At 38.0% G+C, this 20,244-nt stretch overlaps 1 protein-coding gene across 2 annotated transcripts in view; it reads right to left on the bottom strand.

Annotated features, from left to right (window-relative positions):
- Positions 1-20,244, bottom strand: part of YTHDC2 (YTH domain containing 2) — a 123,407-nt gene that overhangs the window by 102,342 nt on the left and 821 nt on the right. For both annotated transcript variants that reach the window (XM_035013931.1, XM_035013932.1), the window contains exons 2-8: positions 18,842-18,932; positions 9,461-9,657; positions 7,979-8,178; positions 5,101-5,267; positions 4,239-4,341; positions 3,202-3,358; positions 18-125 (exon numbers count right to left, since the gene is read on the bottom strand). In XM_035013931.1, coding sequence (XP_034869822.1) covers positions 18-125; positions 3,202-3,358; positions 4,239-4,341; positions 5,101-5,267; positions 7,979-8,178; positions 9,461-9,657; positions 18,842-18,932 — 1,023 coding nt within the window. The remainder of the gene's footprint in view (positions 1-17; positions 126-3,201; positions 3,359-4,238; positions 4,342-5,100; positions 5,268-7,978; positions 8,179-9,460; positions 9,658-18,841; positions 18,933-20,244) is intronic.

The following is a 20,244-nucleotide window of genomic DNA, read 5'->3' as shown; positions in this document are numbered from 1 at the left end:
TTTGATAAAAAGCTTACCTCGTTGTTTTTCCTTTTTGTATTTTAGCATTTCTTTGTTTGTGTATCCAGTAGTTCTTAAGATGTCTTCCAGAAACATTTCTTTTACTTCAAATGGTCTTCCCTGTACTAAATAACAGGAATACTTTAAAGAGTCGATTTGCATCTTAGAGATAATATACATAAAAACATGAGAATACTGAGTTAATGAACCTGAGTATAAAATCCAGATGCAATTCCACAGGGCAAGTCATCCTCATGATACTGTAAACATAATTCTGATTTTTATGTTACAGAACTGTTCATTTGCTTATTTCTTCCAGGGTGTATGACCTACTTATCACGTGTTTGCCATCATGCTAGGCACCAGGAATACAAATTCTAAGAAGAAGCACAGCTGTGTCCTCACCTCCTGAAGCTTACGTACTAGCAAGGGAGACAAACATTAATCCAATAATCCAGAATATAAATGTAAAAACAGAGTTGTAGTAAGTCCTCTTAGAGAGAAGTACAAGATACCATGACATAATGGGGGATCTGAATAAGTTAAGAAAATCATCTTCTTACAGAAGACGAAGACCAAGAGAAGGGGTAAACAAAATACCAAACTAATAGGAGAGAAAAAAGTGTACAATGAAGAAAACAAAACACATGCAAACATCCTATGTTGGGAAAGAGTATGATATTTTCAAGAAACTAAACGGCCAAGCTAGTCGGAATATGGCAGGAGACAGGGAGTAAAGAAGGGACTGCAGTTCAAGATGAGGCAAGTCTTATTAAGGATCTAGGTCTTCATCCGGAGATAAAGGTTATCCAAAGTCTTAAGCTCAAGAGTGTGTTCAACATCCTTGGAATTCCATGTCAGAAAAGACCACTCTGGCTGCAATGGACAGCACAGATTTAAAACAGAGCAGAAGGGATGGAACCGACTGGATTATCATTCCAATAATTCACATGAAAGAGAACAACATTTGAATGAAACTGGTGATGATAAAAATGAAAAAATACAGACTCTAGAGATAGTCAGAAAGTAAAATTCACAGAACTCAGCACTAAATTGGATGTGGAGGAATGATAAGAAGTGTCAACCATGTTTCTTGGATGTCTGGCTCACAGAACTGGGTAGATGACGATGTCATTCTCTGAAGTAACAAGGAAAGCTGAAAGCCACAGGTTGGCCGGTTGGAGTTGGGGTTTGGTGTCAGACACGTCAAACGTGAGGTGCCAAAACGAGCTTCCAGTTAGCAGACATTTACATTTTATGTATCTTATCATCCAAGAATATTATGAAAAGACAGACAGGTTTGCACCTTAGGTGACTAGGTTGATGGCAGGATTAACTAAAATGGGCAACAAATGGGAAGCAGATTTTGTAGAAGAGATTAAATATTTAGCTTGGACATATTAGAGATGAGCTGCTTATAAGACATCCAAGCTCAAAGCTCTGGAGATTAGTCTGAATTGGAAATGAGGATTCAGGAGTCATGAGTATAAAAAAGAAAGTAGAAGCCAAGGGCGTGAATAAGAGCTTCCAGGGAAACTACCCGTGCATCTCCAGTACCTAGTAGAGTACAGCACGGAGCAGGAAAAAAGAGGAAAAACAAATAGAAGAAGGGAAGGGAAGGTGAGTAAGGAAGAGAAAAAAAGAAAATGGATCAGGGGAGGAATCCCATAAAATACCAACATAAGCACACAAAGGAGACCGTGACAGTATCGGCTCTAATGCAGAATACAAGACTTAGGAGGCAGTGTTGTCAAATAAATTGAGATGTGAGCATTTCCCACCCAAAAAGGGGAGGGGGGGAGGCAACCATGAGAAATACAAAAAACTTAAGATCTTTGTGCAAAATTTAAATAGTAGGCTTTGCAATTAAATCAGTATCAAAACAATACTGGTAAGAATGCACAAATGAACAGCCCCATGCACTACAGAAATACATATAAATCATTTCAGCTCTCTGAAAAAGTACAGTGGCAAAATCTGTTAAAATTAAGAACAGATACACTCTTTTTACTCAACAATGTTAGTTTCAGGAATCTCTCCCTAGAAATAAGAGCACCAGTATATAAGGATATATACACAAGGATGTTTATTACAACACTGTTTATGGTGGGAGGAGAGGAGAGTCTAGAACCAACCTGAGTGTCCAAAGATAAATGGTTAAATAAATCATAGTACATGCGTATTATGAAATACTACAACAGCTGCTTAAAATAATGAACTACATCAAAAACAATAATGAACTACATCTACAGCTACTACACTGGAGGATTTTTCATGATGTACTGTCATATGAATAAAGCAAATTGCAAACTAATGTATAAGGCATGTGCTCATTTCTCTAAAACCAATTTCTGTATATCTCAGGTATATGGATCTATTTGCATATGTTGTATGAGCATGGACAACATGAGAAAGGATATACAGGAGGCTTTAACCTCAAGTAATCTCAGGAAAGTGGGACATAAACTGGAAAGAGGATGGGGCAATTTTGAACCTCTCTCCTATATATATTTGTACTATATCATTGAGGTAAACACATACAACTTTTTCAATTTTTAAGGAGGAATTTAATAATTTTTTTAAAAGATCGGTGTTAAAACAAGTTTGGATTAAAGGACAAGAGAAAAGTGAAGTGGCAGTCTATGTAGAAGTACATAGAAAATAAACATGCGGGCGCCTGGGTGGCTCAGTCGGTTAAGCGACTGCTTTCGGCTCAGGTCATGATCCTGGAGTCCCTGGATCGAGTCCCGCATCGGGCTCCCTGCTCAGCGGTGGGTCTGCTTCTCCCTCTGACCCTCCCCCCTCTCATGTGCTCTCTCTCATTCTCTCTCTCTGAAATAAATAAATAAAATCTTTAAAAAAAAAGAAAAGAAAAGAAAAGAAACATGCAAGCGTAGACTACTCTTTCAAGAAGTCTAGCAACAAAGGGGAAACTAGAGGACAGAATTAAAAGATACGGGACCAAAATAAAGCACATTTCCTTTTAAGACGGGACAACTGCCCTCCCAACACAGTCCCAAAGAGTGTGGATGGAAAAGGAATAGATGAAGATCTAGAGAGTTTTTGAGGCATACCTCAGAGAAAAGAGAAATGGATGCTCTCTACTTCAGACCATTCCCAACTCCTATTACAATAAATATAATCATGCCAAAAAGTATACTTTCATAAAAATCCTAGAAGAAATCTGATCATTTAACTTACTATATATCACTGGACAACTTCCAAAATATCTTATAAAAAGATTTACATCCAAGGCGGCACTAGAAAGAATAAGTTTCAAAGTTGGGTGCTTTTGCAAAAGATCTCTTAACTTCGTAAGTAAAAAATCACTAAATCGATCCCTTTCGTGTACTTCATCCTGCAGTAAACAAAAATAAAACCATGGAATAGTCAAAACATTATGGATGACTAAGCCTTTAAAATTATGGACCTGCTAGGTTTTATACTAATTCAAATTAAATGTGAATAAGGCCAATCAGTACTCATGAAAATTTTGTATTATGGACAATTCAGAAATAATCAAACATCAACAACCACTGTGGGTAACAAAGCACTGCCTCTTAGAAGATATAAAAGACGCAAACTACAACAAATTCTGAATTACTGGAGTCTAATTTGATGTACTTTTAATACATACAAAATATATTTAAATATGCTTCCGTTAGCATCGGGCACAGGTGCACCCTTTGGTTTGAATGCACAGAACTAATAAGTTTCCAAAAACTGCTTATTGCAAACTTATACAATTTAATCTAATGTTTTCCTGACACAAACTCGAGAAAAACTTAGAATTTAATAAGGTGGTAATTCATCTACTTCATCAGCAGCTACTTAATTTAGCAGCTTAACTATGAAGTTAAATGACTACTAAGTGTACCCCTAAGACTGGGAAATACATATTAGCTAAAGGAGGAATCAGGTGACTAAGCACAGAGAAAAAAGAAAACTTTCACCATTCTGGGGAATGCTAAGCACGTGTATCATTTTCCCATGTAAAAAGCACTTTTGAAAAAACTTACCTACTTACTTTATTTGCCCTCATAAAACCTGACAGTAAGAATATCTCTACTTAATACAAGTATTTACATCTAACAATTATAGGCAATAAAAAGTAACTTGATTATAATAGCTATACAAAAAAACTGGTTCTCACGCATACCCTATCCTAAAAATGTCATTACATATTCAAAGCTTTAAGCAATCTGAGTTATATATGGCAAACTCAGCAATATTCTTACCACAATAACATGTGTCACAGTCGACAATGTACTATCTCCTGCCATCAACGTACGAAGCAATACCCCATTAGTGCAAAATGTCAGAAGTGTCTTTGGAGAAACCCTTTTTAAAAAAATAAAAATAAAGCGTGCAATTAAAACTCTTATATGTAATGAAAACATGATCACATTAAATGTTAGTCTTGTATGTACTTTAACAAAGGTTACTTAAGGTTACTAATATAATGGTAAACTGGTATGCATGCTTAATGACCCAAGTTATGTGAAATATGTATTTCATACCTGATAATTTTCAAAATTTTTATTACTAACAGCCTTTAATTAATTGATTATTTTGTTAAGGAACCATAAATTGATTTTTTTTAAAAAAACCTTTAACACTTTTTGCTCAGGGGAAAAAAGTGCATCATAAGTGAGCAGCTTTCTGAATTACTATATCCAAACTACTGAGAACAAAGAAACAGTACCACTCATCAAGAAGGTACTACTAGTACCACTTCTAATAATCAATTCCGTTACTACCATTTATTGTTTACTATAAACTTCACATCAAACCTGGGCTCTAGCTGCTTTTACTGGCCCATTTTATAGATGAGAAAACCGAGGTTAAAGAGGTGAAATAACTTGTATTTGATCATAAAACTATGAAAAGGGTTTCGTATATATGGCCCAACTCTTTCTTAAGCTATGTATTCAAAACCTTACTAAGTTCAGTCATGACCTCAACATCTTATCAAAGACTTACTTGAAGCAAAATGATCATCTAATTTTTCAACCAATATATCCTCTGTATTTAGTGAAAGAGAAACATTAGTCTTTTCAAAGAATGATCGAAGACAGGCTACAGGAGAACCAGCATTACCTGCTTTCTAACCGGATCTGATATCCAATTGTTTGACCAATCCTTTCCCTTCTCTCTGCAGCAACTCTTTCGGCCACAGCAATTGCTGCTAACCGTCTTGGCTGGGTACAAAATATACGGCAGGGGATACCATTTTTAAAGCAATCATCTAAAAGGAACTGAGGAATCTGAAATGAAAGTTTTAAAGTCCTATGAGATGACATGATTGTATACCCAGAAGGTCCAAGTCAACCACAATGGAAAAACTACTGGAACTAAAAAAAAAGTTCTGTGACATGTCCTAACATAAAATAATCATAAAATCAACAACTTTCACGTAACTTCTAACAATCAACTAGGAAATGTAACTTTAAAACATCTTTTTCACAAGAGAAACTAAAATATTAAACACAAATTCATATACAGAGCCCCTAGGTGGCCCAGTTGGTTAACGTCCAACTCCTGATTTTGATTTCAGCCCAGGTCATGATCTCAGAGTTATCAGATCGAACACCCATGTTGGGCTCTGCCCTGGGGGTAGAGTCTGCTTAAGATTCTCTCTCTCCAGGGCACCTGGGTGGCTCAGTCATTAAGCGTCTGCCTTTGGCTCATGTCATAATCCCAGGGTCCTGGGATCGAGCCCCGCACTGGGCTCCCTGCTCCACGGGAAGCCTGCTTCTCCCCTCTCCCACTCCCCCTGCTTGTGTTCCCTCTCTCGCTGTCTCTCTCTGCCAAATAAATAAAATCTTAAAAAAAAAAAAAAAAAAACAGAAATACATACTCCCAAGTTTCTGACAAAAATGCATGGAGAGGGACACCTGGGTGGCTCAGTCAGTTGAGCGTCTGCCTTTCGCTCAGGTCATGATCCCAGCATCCTGGGATTGAGTCCCGGCATCGGGCTCTTTGCTCAGTGGGGAGCCTGCTTCTCTGTCTGCCTGCTCTGCCTGCCACTGCCCCTGCTTGTGCTCTCTCTCTGACGAATAAATAAAATCTTAAAAAAAAAAAAAAGAAAGAAAAAGTACATGGAGAGTAGCAAGAGAATTAGAAATCTTTCACTTTCTATGTACTATTTTCCATAATGTTTGAATTTTACATAATGAACATGAACAATGAACATGAAAATGCAAAAGGCAATTAACTTCCTAATGCTACTAAAGGCAAGATGAAACTGGCCAATGATATGAACTTTAAATTCTATTTATATTTCATAAAACAGACACATCAGTAATTTTACTTTAACTCCTCAAATAAGATGTGATCATTTCTTAGATGTAAACCCATTAGATTAATAGTTTCTTCTTGAAAAGCAAAAAGCAAATAATTCATTTCTAATTAAATTCTCAAGTATCTTCATACCTATTAAATGATATACATAATTGTGAAAATAAGCATACTTAATGCCCATATACAAAGATCATTTAGCAAGAATATTCAAATAATTTAAATGAAAACATATTTGTTATATTTGTCAAAACTTTCATAATCTCTGTTCAGTGTATGTGCTGCCAAAGTGAACACTCATAATCTCTGTTCAATATAATTAGAACCGGTACAATTAAAACCTACTGGTAAAACTTACTCTAATACTAAAACAATCAACAACTGAACAGATTCTCTGGAATGACTCCATGGAATTTCAATTAATCATAAAAGGACTCACACCGAAGAATAATCTTATATATCGTGCTCAGATAAAAATTTCATCATGTTTTTCATTATTTAGTTTTAAAGGCTCAAGTTTTAGGGATAGTTATACTTCTGTAAAAATGGTTAAGTCCTTCAAGTAAATAAGTGGTAAACTTTATAGTCAACTTTGCCTCCACTCCCTTGCCTTACCTATGGACTAGGTTTATTACACCAACAAATATGAACATAGGAAATGTTAAGCAATTGTCAAAAGCAAATTTATGTGTCCATAAAAGAAAAGATGTAAAATTATATTGACTATTCTATCTGAATCTCTATCAAAAGCAAAGTAATTTTACTATTTTAACATGTGAACACGTAAAGAACATAAACAAGGTCAAATCACTATGCCATACTTACTTCCAATCTGTCACCCAGAGAGAAACTGCATAATGAAGTACTTTGATACTAAACATCCAGGTCAAATCTGTCATACTGATTCCATTCTACATTGTAGAATGGAATCAATGTAGACTCTCCTTCTACACTTGTGACGAAGCCCAGGCTGGGTTAACAGTAATGAGTCCCGGAGGCAATTACTTACACCCAACTCTGGACTTTCTGGTTATAAGCACTGTCTTCTCTACCTCAGCCGAAAACCCAGACTCCTGAGGCCTCAATCCCTGCCTCCCTATTCCCAGAAGATGCCAAAGCCAACCTATGTAGGAGGCTTTCTCAGAGGAGAAGACGACTTTGTCTTCCCAGAGGACAAACCCTCTACTTTGCTTTATGAGGCGGATAGCAACCCCAAACCACAGACAGGTTGGGACCTGCGCAGGCCTCAATGTCTACAGTCGACTTTATATTAACACGTCATTATTAATACTGCTGTTAATTTAGCTGCTACGTACAAAACACTGATCAGCACGTTACAGACATCTCTAACCTTCACCGTAAATGGGAGCAATTATTAGCTCCATTTTACAAATGAGGGCTCTGGCTCACGGAGATTACAAGACTAGCCTCATCCATATTGCTTTAAGATGCCCAATCACATCCCCATTTCTATTTAAATGAAGGCCCAATGTGCTAGTTTAAAAGTATTTTAAAACATTTCCTTTCTATAAATTCTCAAAATGTACTCCCAGTAATATCTCTGAAATAACCATTAAAGTAACCAAATGGGGGTTATTTGGGGTTAAAATACAAATTTGATATAAAACTATCCTGTGGGAAAAATATTTTTTCTTCCATTAACAACAAAGAAACAAACCTGCGTAGTCTTTCCAGATCCAGTTTCTCCTACAATCAAAACTACTTTATTTTCTTTAATTATTTTAACAATTTCTTCTTGTTTCTCAAACACGGGCAGAGACTGCCTGAAAGAATCAAATTCAGATTCTCCTCTTTCCACTGGAATCTGAGGTATGCCATTGTTGAGTCGCCCGCTTGTTTTGCTCATTTCCCGGTTTTCTTTGAAAATGAATAAAAGAACAACAACAAAAAAAATTTATGGTCAACAATGTTTAAAAAGTGTGGAAAACAAAGATAAGTAATTTCCAATGTAATTCCATTCGAGTGTTTCCTCTCTACTCAGTCTACATGAAGTTAGCAAGCAATGCACGACTGCTGTACTCCTACGCCTAAGACTCTAAAAACAAGTTACAAATTTCAGTTATCAGTCAAAAAGCAAATTTCTAAAAGTATTTCTGGTGCACAGTGTTTACAAATGAACAAAAATCAACCACTCCATAATGACTAAAAATAAAACGGGATTCTGATATCCTAAAAGAGTTTTCATGCTTGCTTCTATCAGTAAAAACACAAAAAACTAAAATGGGAAACAATGTGCATTACAACATCTGTTATGTACGATATGAAAACACATTGTGAAAAGAATAATATTCTGTCTGTGTAAAGCTAAATATGTAAGATTATGTGATCAGTAGAATAATATATGTAAATATAAGGTCCTAACTGAAAATTTTAGCTAGCATCTGCATTTAATTAATAAGCAGATAGGAATAAAAAAGAGACATGATGTTTTATATTCTTCACATAAATCAAAACATTTTAGAACTTAAATTCCTTGCTATCTAGGACCATGTATTTTCTACACTCTGCAAACCTTCTCCAAGAGACAATGGAAATTATGCATATCTGTCGCTTTAGGTAAATAATAATTTTCTAAGAAGTTATTTTTCCAAATAATAAAATTACAACTACATTTTACAACCTAAATATATTATTTATCTACCTTTCAGCAAGTTAGTGTACTGACTCTATCCTCTTACCAGAAGCTAAAGCCCCAATTCAAAAGCTCACTCATTAGCATGTCTTGGCAGTGTAATACAGGAAGTCCAGACCCTGGAGTCAAATCCCAGCTCTGCGGTTTAGTGACTGGTTGAGTAGCCTTGAACAAATTATTTAACTGCTCTGAGCCCATTTAATCGCCCCTGGGATAGAAGAAATTCTTACCTTGGGAGAGTTGCTAGGAGGCCCTACATAAAGAGTTTAGCATACTGCCTAGCACGCAATAGGTGCTCCATAAACGATAGCTATCACTGCGACACTTAGACTTGTCTAACTTGATCACGTGCCTTAACACTGCATTTCGTTCCAAAATTTTCACAGTTCTTGATTCAAACTGAGAAATCTCATCGCATCTTAGGTTTTTTTTTAATAAATTTAAAATGGTAAAAGAACAGTCATCAAATAATAGGATAGACAAGGAAGCTCCCCAGAAAATACATACCAGCTTCAACTGCAAACACATTTCCTCTTTCTGTTTTAGGCAGAAGTTCAGTACGCTCTTTATTGGTGACAGGAAATCTTTGAATTAGGCTCCTAACAGCATGTTTTGTATTATGAGTCAAATTACAGGTCATCATTGCATGAGCTGTTTCTGATCCATCTTTCTTCTTCACAGTTAGGTATCTATTTGCTCCCTTTCTGAATATTAATAAAAATCATTTATTTACTACATATAGTCAATTTGTTCACAAATGACGTATGCCTACTTAGAAAACACGTCTCAAGCAAAACATTGAAAAAAATCAAAATGCTTTGGGAGAAGATGCTGAAAATCCCAAAAAAAGTCAATAAGGAGGGGTTTGGTGCCGAAGTGGCCACAAGACCATTTTCAATTAAAATTTCAAACTGCTGCAAATCCAGGTTTTAAACCTCAAAAGTGGCCTACTTACCCACAAATGTTAAAGTTTGTCTTAGCAGACTTCATGGTGGATGAAACATCACCAGTTGGAAGCATACAGAGGGAGAAAACCAATCTGAACAACAGAATCTAAAAATGATAATAAAAAAGTTATGGTTCACTCTCCAGACTAATATCACCCACTGAACGTTTCCATAGTATGCTGGTAATGTCACATCCCATGAAAACTGTTAAGAGAACCAAGCTTAGTGGCTGGACCAAAAAAGCATAAATCAACATTACTGGTAAGTATTTTCATATGCATCTTGGGAAAAAGAAATTTTTCAAAGCTTCGGGCTCTGGCCTTCAGTTATAAGGTAATGATGATTTATAGCTGTATTCAAATTATTTGACGTAGGTATATTTGTTTCTTCTGTCGGTCCAGGACCGACAACATCTTTTACAACTTTTGTAGCTCCAAGAGTACCAGGTACAATGTTATACACACAGGAAGTCCTCAAATGTGTTTTGACTGATTTGATAATGCATGTCCATAATCTAGTAAAATATAGTACTCGTAAAGCACTCAGGCTGTAAAACCATACCAACCTGGGTTTGAATTCTAGCTCTATCACTTAGCTGTGGGACTATAAGCAAATTATCTAAAAGCTCTGAGCCGAAGATAATAGTAATACCTGCCTCAAGAGATTACTCATATGACTAAAAAAGATAATGCATATAAAGGGCAACATCTGTTACAAGGTAAGTATTAAATGAATGAAAGCTATTATTATATAGTCTGGGGGAAAAAATCACTTATTTTTAAAAAGTTACCCAAAATATTTCATAAAATGTTCTACCATTTGTTACTATCACTATCATATTACAGAAGTGAGCAACAAAGCCACAAATAAAAAGTACATGTACACTTTTCCTAATATGCATTAGATTTAAAACTTTTCAACAATATTTTCATTGTAAAAACAATAAAAAACTGGCGATTAACCTATAGTTTTAGCTGTCTAAGCCTTCTTAAGTGAGATTTTTGTCTTTCGCCTTTTACCAAGATTTTTAATTTCTAGAAACTTTTTATGGAATGCTTTAATGAATTATAGATGTTCAGTACTGTCATCTACTCCTTAACAAGTGCTTAGTGATCTTTAAATTATGGGATAAAGACGAAATAATCAAATTTAACCTGATCTAGGAATTTCAGTTATTTCCATGGTAAATAAGAATTACTGGATTCTAAAGATAATCTCTGCAGTAGGTTCGTTTCCCAGGACCCTTCTGAAAATTCAGCACAGTCATTACAGACGCAATCATTCACTCCCCTCCTATGCCATTTATTTCATAAAACTTTTAACTACAGAAGGCAGGAAGTGTGCTGAAATGAACACTAGAGCCAAGAGTCAGGAGGCTTGTGTTCAACTAACTAGCTATGTGATCAAAAATCATTTTATCTCTCTAACACTATATACAAGTTAATTTAGAAATCTCTACTATTTCTATCAGCTCCAAGATGCTTTAATTTTTTTGAAAACTGTCTCTGGAAAGTTTTGCTGTATTTCACCTTTAACTAATTTTATTTCATTCATTCATTCATTCATTCAATCATTCATCATATAGTGAGCACCTACTGTATGCCAGGCACTATGCTAGAACCTGGGGTTACAAAGTTGAGTAAAACATACTCTCCTCAACAAGCTCACAACTAAAATGGGTCAGATTCAAACTTTCCTAACATAAGTTGCCTACTACTAATACAGCATTTATGTACAAAAATAACTCAAAGTAAGCATGTGTGAGTACTTAGCCATTACCATTTAAAATTTACTGAATTCATTTTGAACACAAATGGTGGGGTAGAAAGATATAACCAACTTCATGGTTTTTATGTTTTAGTAAGATTCTACTTGTGGCTCTTAGTACTCATTCTTACCACATTCAGCACCATAGTGACACTGGTAAATCATAAAAAGATTAGTGAAATGTTTGGTAAAATATTTATCTCGTTGTGAGGATGAAAACATTCAATACAGCAGAGATTTGTCCTACTTTGTAAACTAACACACTGAGATCTCATCATGCTTTCCTTCCAAAGTAGCACTATTTTTTGAAGAAAACCATTAAGGGATTCCTTTTCAAGGCAAAATTAACTAGAAACCACAATGTGGAAAAGATGCTAAACAAATTAATGTCACAATAATTTTTTCAAAATAAAATGCAAGCTCCACATGCGATTTTTAAACATAAATGTGCTAATATTACAGGCAAGAACATCATAACACCTAACTTTCAAAGTGTAAAAGTAATCAATACATGCTGTCAGGAAGTTTCAGCATTTCAATGCCTTCTTCCTTTTAAAGATATCATTTTTATTTATTTGACAGAGAGCAAGACAGCAAGAGAGGGAACACAAGCAGGGGGAGTGAGAGAGGAAGAAGCAGGCTTCCGGCTGAGCAGGGAGCCCAAAGAGGGGCCCAATCCCAGGACCCTGGGATCATGACCCAACCCGAAGGCAGACGCTCAACGACTGAGCCACCCAGATGCCCCTGGCTTCTTCCTTTTAAAGAAAAACTATTAACTCATCAAATTTGATGCAATTTTAATATGAATTTATCAATTTACACAGCATGTTACTGAACATTTAACTCAAATACAACCATATGCCTTACTATTCTCTACTCTCCAAATCTGTAAACAGTTTAAAAAATCAGCTAGGGGGCACCTGGGTGGCACAGTTGGTTAAGCACCCAACTCTTGGTTTCAGCTCAGATCATAATCTCAGGGTTGTGAGATCGAGCCCCGTGTCCGGCTCAGTGCTGAGGGGGGAGTCTGCTTGAGGATTCTTTTTTTTTTTTTTTTAAGATTTTATTTATTTTTTAGAGAGCGAGCGAGAGAGAAACAGCATGAGAGGGGAGAGGGTCAGAGGGAGAAGCAGGCTCCCCGCTGAGCCGGGAGCCCGATGTGGGACTCGATCCCAGGACCCTGGGATCATGACCTGAGCGGAAGGCAGTCGCTTAACCAACTGAGCCAGCCAGGTGCCCTGCTTGAGGATTCTCTCTCTCCCTCTACCTCTCCCCTCCACCGGTTCACACATGTGCATGCGCACACACTCTCTACCTCACCCTCCGCCCCTCCTCTGAGCATGCGCACACTCTCTCTCTCAAATAATTTTTTTTTTTTTTAATCAGCTAAAGAACCAAAATCTGAAATGACAACTTAAAAAGCTCACAGGGGCACCTGGGTGGCTCAGTCATTAAGCATCTGCCTTTGGCTCAGGTCATGATCCCAGGGTCCTGGGACTGAGCCCCACATCAGGCTCCCTGCTCCACGGGAAGCCTGCTTCTCCCTCTCCCACTGCCCCACTTGTGTTCCCTCTCTCGCGGTCTCTCTCTCTGTCAAATAAATAAATGAAATCTTTAAAAAGCTCACAGCCAGGGACGCCTGGGTAACTCAGTCGGTTAAATGGCTGCCTTCAGCTCAGGTCATGATCCCAGGGTCCTGGGATGGAGTCCCACATCGGGCTCCTTGCTCAGCGGGGAACCTGCTTCTCCCTCTGCCTGCCGCTCCCCCTGCTTGTACTCTCTCTCTCTAGCAAATAAAATCTTAAAAAAAAAAAAAAAAAGCTCATAGCCACCAAGGACCTAATGCCTCAAAAAATAATCCACATTCATATGATGCCTTACAAATGCATCATTTCCTATTTCCTTAATTTATACTTCCATTAGGCAGAAAGATACAAAACTCCAAACTGTTCTCTTCCCAATACTGTAGTATAGAATTGTAAATTTATTAAAGTTTGTATCATACTAATTCATACTTTCTTTTATGACTATGTGGAAATTAATAAACCAGTTAACTTTGTCACTAAACAAAGTTGCTCTCATGTCATGGACACCATGATGGTGGTACACTGGTTCATTCTGTGACTTTGGACTATAAACAACTTAAAGACAAGACCTAGCTAATGTTTCCAGTTTAACTCCTCACAGCTCCTAGGACATTGCCATGAACCCACTGTGAACAATCAAAAATTAATGAAGCATTAACTATGTTCAAATCCTGGCTCTGCCCCTTGCTAGCTGCGTGATCTTGGGAAAATTACTTACATCTCCAACCCTGAACTGCTTCATCTGCTATACAGATACCAGATGTTATTAAGAGAATCTACTGATTAAGACTATTGTGAGGGCACCTGGGTGGCTCAGTTGGTTAAGCGACTGCCTTCGGCTCAGGTCATGATCCTGGAGTCCCTGGATCGAGTCCCGCATCGGGCTCCCTGCTCGGCAGGGAGTCTGCTTCTCCCTCAGACCCTCCCCCCATCTCATGTGCTCTCTGTCTCATTCTCTCTCAAATTAAAAAAAAAAAGACTATTGTGAGCATTAACTAATCTACTTAAAGCCATTAGCATAAGGCCTGCTGCATATGAGTACTTAATGAACGTGAGCTGTCACTATTATTACTCTTAGGCACTGTAGGCTGTTTCTTTTCAATGGATGCCCAAAAAGTCAGTAAAACACTTAAGTCACTTTTAACCAATTTTTCCTATTTTAAGTAGGGGCAGAAAAGGAGAGTGCAGTACACAACCTTCCCAATCAAGAGGCAAGGGAGGCAGGAACCCGAATCTGAAAAGGGGGCTTTCTTGCAGGGTACAGCCTTCCAGTCAGGGTGACTAGAACACGTGGATACCTAGGAAGCAGGGACGTCAGCAACCACAGGGTAAGAAACCTGTACCTGGAAAACCTATTTTCATGTACTTTATAGTTTCTCTTTCCACAAGTCTTTAACAAAGTTCATTTTGTAAATTTCATTTTGTGTCACTTGGACTAGGAAGAACAGGAAAGAAATTCTGTTTTGTTCATGAACAAGTCAAAGATTCAGAAAAGTATGCTCTTAAAACCAAAATTCAGACCTCAGTTGAGGAAAAAAGGAAATTATGAGGAGGTAAAATATTGGTATGGGAAAGCTTGCCTAAAATTTCAAACAAAACTTTAGGCTACACTAAAGAACACAAAATGGGGACGTTACTCCAACAAGAGAATTTTCACCAAAAGATGAGCAGTTATAAAAAGTAATCCAAAATAAGTAATCAACTGCAAAATCAATTCAACTCTTCAGGAGGAAATGAAAAACAAAATCTAACACAGACAGCTGCTTTTTGAAAGAAAGAAGAGCAAAAAAGAGAAAGTGATGAGAAAAAATAATTGTCAACTTTCACACAGTAAGCCTAGAATCTATTTTTTTTTTAAAGATTTTATTTATTTATTTGACAGAGAGAGACACAGCGAGAGAGGGAACACAAGCAGGGGGAGTGGGAGAGGGACAAGAAGGCTCTCCACTCAGCGGGGAGCCGATGCGGGGCTGGATCCCAGAACCCTGGGATCAGGACCTGAGCCGAAGGAAGGCAGACACTCAAGACGCTCAACCACTCAGCCACCCAGGCACCCCGCCTGGAATCTATTTTTAAACCTCATGAAATACTCAAAGTAAACTACAGAATCACAGAATCCCAACTAAAACAAAGAGACTTAACTCCTTCATACTTTACATTTAAAAAAACAGGCCTTGAAAGTTAAGGGCCATGACCAAAACTAGAGAATGAGGCAGTGAGACACTGGGAGTGAAATCCAACCTTCCTCCCTCTTCCTCCACACCAGGCTCTCTCTCAAATACCTATTAAGCAACCATGATACCAGGTACAAAAGAAATACTAACTTACTAAGTCAATGAAGTTATGCTAGGAAGTGGGGGGAAAAAATCCTTTACTCAAAGGTAAACAGGGGGCGCCTGGGTGGCTCAGTCGGTTAAGCAACTGCCTTCGGCTCAGGTCATGATTCTGGAGTCCCGGGATCGAGTCCCGCATCGGGCTCCCTGCTCGGCAGGGAGTCTGCTTCTCCCTCTGACCCTCCTCCCTCTCATGCTCTCTCTATCTCATTCTCTCTTTCTCAAATAAATAAAATCTTAAAAAAAAAAAAAAAGACATCCTTTCCATCTCTATGGAAGAAAGGATGTCTTAATTCTTAAAAAAAAAAAAAAAAAAAGGTAAACAGGAAAACCCATGAAAATGAAAGTCAGGTACAAATTCTCATATAAGTGAAAAGAAAGGATATGACAACCATACTCAAAGTACATCATATATGTGAAAAGAAAGGCATCTGAAAATCACAAGGACAGATAAGCATCGTACTACCTTTAATCAAAGATAAAAGGGGAGGGAAAGCACTAGGACATTTCCTAACAGGATTTGCAGACCACTAGGAATAGGTACTATGGCCTAGATGAGAATGCAGGGTTGCCTGGCTTCCCTTAGCATCTTTTTTCCTCTCTCTGTCCCTTCAGTGTTTCCTCACCCACCTTTTTTTGTCCTGATAACTTCTATCTTCTATCTTGCTCTCTCCCCTTCCCCAGGTTTCTCCATTCAGGACCAACCCTTAAACAATCATGCTACTGAACAGAAGCAGATGTAGTCCATTCTAATGGACTGCTTTTCTAAGGGTAATTTCTAATGGTCATTTCCAAGTTAACTGTTCAGAATTCAGAACCCATTTGACCATAGAAATAACGTAGCTACAGAACTGTGCCTTACAACAGATGCTTTCTGGTGAAGACCCACAATCTCTTATCTGCAATCTTAACCCAAGCAACAATGAAAACCGGAAGATTTCTGCAAGTTTGCAATGTGAAAATTAATAAAGGGAAACCTTACTAAAGTGGAGAGGGGATGCTAAAAAGGGAGACCTGTAGGGAAAGCCAAGCTACTCATGTCAATTACAGGAAGAATTGTCAATTACAGACCCAACTTCCTCAAGAGGAAAGAAGTTTGGGGGTGCCTAGGTGGCTCAGTCCTTAAGCGTCTGCCTTCCGCTCAGGTCATAATCTCAGGGTCCTGGGATGGAGCCCCACATCGGGCTCCCTATTCAGCGGGAAGCCTGCTTCTCCCTCTCCCACTCCCCCTGCTTGTGTTCTCTCTCTTGCTGTCTCTCTCTGTCAAATAAATAAAATCTTTAAAAAAAAGAAAAGACTCAATGAGACCCAGGGCACCTGGGTGGCTCAGTCGTTAAGCGTCTGCCTTCAGCTCAGGTCATGATCCCAGGGTCCTGCGACGGAACCCCACATCTGGCTCCCTGCTCCACAGGAGGCCTGCTTCTCCCTCTCCCACTCCCCCTGCTTGTGTTCCTTCTCTTGCTGTGTCTCTCTCTGTCAAATAAATAAATAAAATATTAAAAAAAAAAGACTCAATGAGTCCAACTCCTGATTTCGGCTCAGGTCATGATCTCAGGGTTACGAGATCGAGCCTTGTGTCAGGCTCTATGCTGGGTGTGGAGCCTGCTTAAGATTGTCTATCTCCCTCTCCCTTTGCCCCTACCTCCTCCGTCCCCCACCCTCTTTCTCTCCTACTCTTAAAAAAAAAAAAGCAAAGGAGTTTCAATTCCAGGCCCCAACAGGAAGATTTACATTGCTGTTTCTTCTTCTACAAGAAACTGACCACTCCAAAACCCAGCCAATGAGAAACCATCATCACCCTTCTTACTTCTCTCCAATGCACTTTTGTTCAAAACCCCTCCCAACTTCCTCCTCCTTCTCCATAAAATAATGTTCCTATCTTTTGTTTGTTGGACTTGCAGATGGTTTTGTAGGTTTTTAAGGTTAAAGGCAGCAACTTCATTTGGCAGGAAAGCCTGATTACATTGACATGAGGCTATTTCCAGTATTTATTTATTTTACTGTGAATATTCATGTTTTCCAGCAGAAATATTGATTAAAGGTGATGCTTGCACCTTATGAGGGGTATTACATAACATACTGCAAATACACCCTAAAATGTTTCTAAAATCTGAATCTCAAAATCCACTTGTTCCAGGTGTTTTTGGATAAAGGATTATGGCCCTGTACTCTTTTCATCTGCAAGTGCTGTATTTAACGTATCCAGAGGACTATAATATGGGCATGCTCAAAACCTACCACTGTTTCCGGCACTGGCCTTAGTGATGTTCAAAATGCACATTCACCTAAGCTAAATCCCATCTTACTCAGTAATGTATCACTGTGGGCATTCAAATGCCAGACATTCCTACATCAGATACTTTCATCTTAGGACCTTCCTGCTGTTAAAAATAATGACCTCATAATCTTTTGTTTTCTCTCTTCTTAACCTAAACCCTGGTAAGCTGAAATTTTATCTTTCTTTCCCTCCTCCTTGGTTCTTAACCAGAGGCAACTTTGCTCCTCAGGGAACATTTTGGCAATGTCTAGAAGCATTTTTGGTTGTTACAGCTGCGGGTGGAGGTGCTACTGGGTAAGGTTAGATATGCTACAATACACAAGACAGTCCTCCACAATAATTATCCGGTTTGCAATTTTAATAATGCCAATATTGAGAAACCCTGCTATATATCAACCCCTTCATCCTTATTCCCAAAATGAAATTGCTTCACGTAATCATAGAGTTCTTCAATTTGGATGGTTCAAATGACTTTTTCCCCTACGGATCAGTGGCCCTCAAAAATATATATACTGTTTCTTCCATTTTATTTAGTCTTTTCCAATCATCAGATTCTTGAGCTGGTAAGAAAGAAAACAATGATTATGTATTCTAAAGTTACCACTACAGTACAGTAACATTGAAAGAAATAGTTCTGTAAATAATTGTACTTATCTTTCGTCCCTCCATTCTGTTTAAAAAAAGAGACTTAGTTTCTATGAAAAAAAAAAACATTTTCCTCAAGCAAGCAACTTCAACTTTTAAACTATTTTTCTTACATTTTAAATTTTACTTTTTTTTTAACCCCTAAGGGAAAACAAAAAAGGGCAAGATAGGAGGAAAAGCAAAGAGCTGAGTTTGGTACAGACATGAATCAGTTTATCTACAATATAATTAAATACATGAATCTAAAACAGTAATAACTATTTAAATGAAGTCAGGAACATTTCTTTTTTTGGTAAATAATTCTTTTTAAATAAGAAAAGCTATCAGCTTACCCTTTACTTTTAGAGACCAAACCAAGAGACTGACTCAATCGATGAATAAAAGCTCTTTCAGTGCTGGTCAAAGAAGAAGGAAATTCCATTTCTATATGAAAAAAAAAAAAAAAGAAAGTACCATTTGGGAATATAAAATTTTCTTTCAAGGTTCTTCAATAAACATACAGATATAAAATATGAAAAAACGGGCGCCTGGGTAACTCAGTCAGTTGAGCACCCACCTCCTGATTTCTACTCCAGTCATGATCTCAGGGTTGTGAGATCGAGCCCCAAGTGCAGCTCCACGCTGGGCGTAGAATCTGCTTAAGATTCTCTCTCTCCATCTCTCTGCCCCTCCCCCAACAAGTGCTCCAAAAAAAAAAATCATATAAGCATATGTGATTTTATGTGAAAAGTCATTTTCACATTATGTGAAAAGGTCATTTTATGTGAAAAGTAGGTACTAATTCGATTAACTACTGAATGTCTATCAGAATTACCATATTAATAAAAATTAAATCTAAATGTGATAGAGGATTCTCATGTTCACCAAAGATTACTCCTCTTATTTGTGCTGGAATCTTCAATTGGTAGAATGACTGATGAACATATTTTACTATTTTAACTTAGTTTAGTCCTTACTTGCTTAACAAAAAGATTCATTTCCTTCTGTGATGAGCGATGCTCAAGCATGATGAATGCTCAACGTCAAAGTCCACTGTCTTTGCTTTCCAAACTACCGAATTCATATTTCACTATACCTCAGACTGGATTTGTTGCTTTCATAATGCTGAGGCTTTGTTTAATGTAAGTTCTCTCTGTCCAAGTCATTGCCTGTTCTGGATTGTAAGTTTCCAAGGTCAAGGTCCCCTACTTGGGCCAGCAAATCGGAATGGGCACTCAGTACGTTGTACTGATCACCTCGGGTCGGCTGCGGTTCTGCACTGTACGACACAGGACAAGTAGCTTTCCATCCTTAAGAGGTGTGAAAGACGTCTACCAAAACCAGTTTAATTTTCTTAAGTGTTTAAGCGTGATGCTTTCGGGATTTAAACAAAACTCTACATATTGCCACTGCATGTCTGATTTCCTCTGCTCTTCTCCTGCAGCTTAAACGTGCCTCAACTAAGACTACCACAATTTCCTTTAAAAAAAGGGTGGGGGTGGGCGCCTGGGTGGCTCAGTTGGTTAAGCGACTGCCTTCGGCTCAGGTCATGATCCTGGAGTCCCGGGATCGAGTCCCGCATCGGGCTCCCTGCTCAGCGGGGAGTCTGCTTCTCTCTCTGACCCTCCCCCTCTCATGCTCTCTCTCTCTCATTCTCTCTGTGTCAAATAAATAAATAAAATCTTAAAAAAAAAAAGTAATAAGGGGTCCCTGGGTGGCTCAGTTGGTTAAGCGACTGCCTTCGGCTCAGGTCATG

This window comes from Mirounga leonina, unplaced genomic scaffold (genome assembly GCF_011800145.1).
Source record: "Mirounga leonina isolate KUSES-001 unplaced genomic scaffold, KU_Mleo_1.0 Mir_168, whole genome shotgun sequence".
In the NCBI taxonomy this organism is placed as follows: Eukaryota; Metazoa; Chordata; class Mammalia; order Carnivora; family Phocidae; genus Mirounga; species Mirounga leonina.
This window is presented reverse-complemented; position numbering and strand designations above follow the sequence as displayed.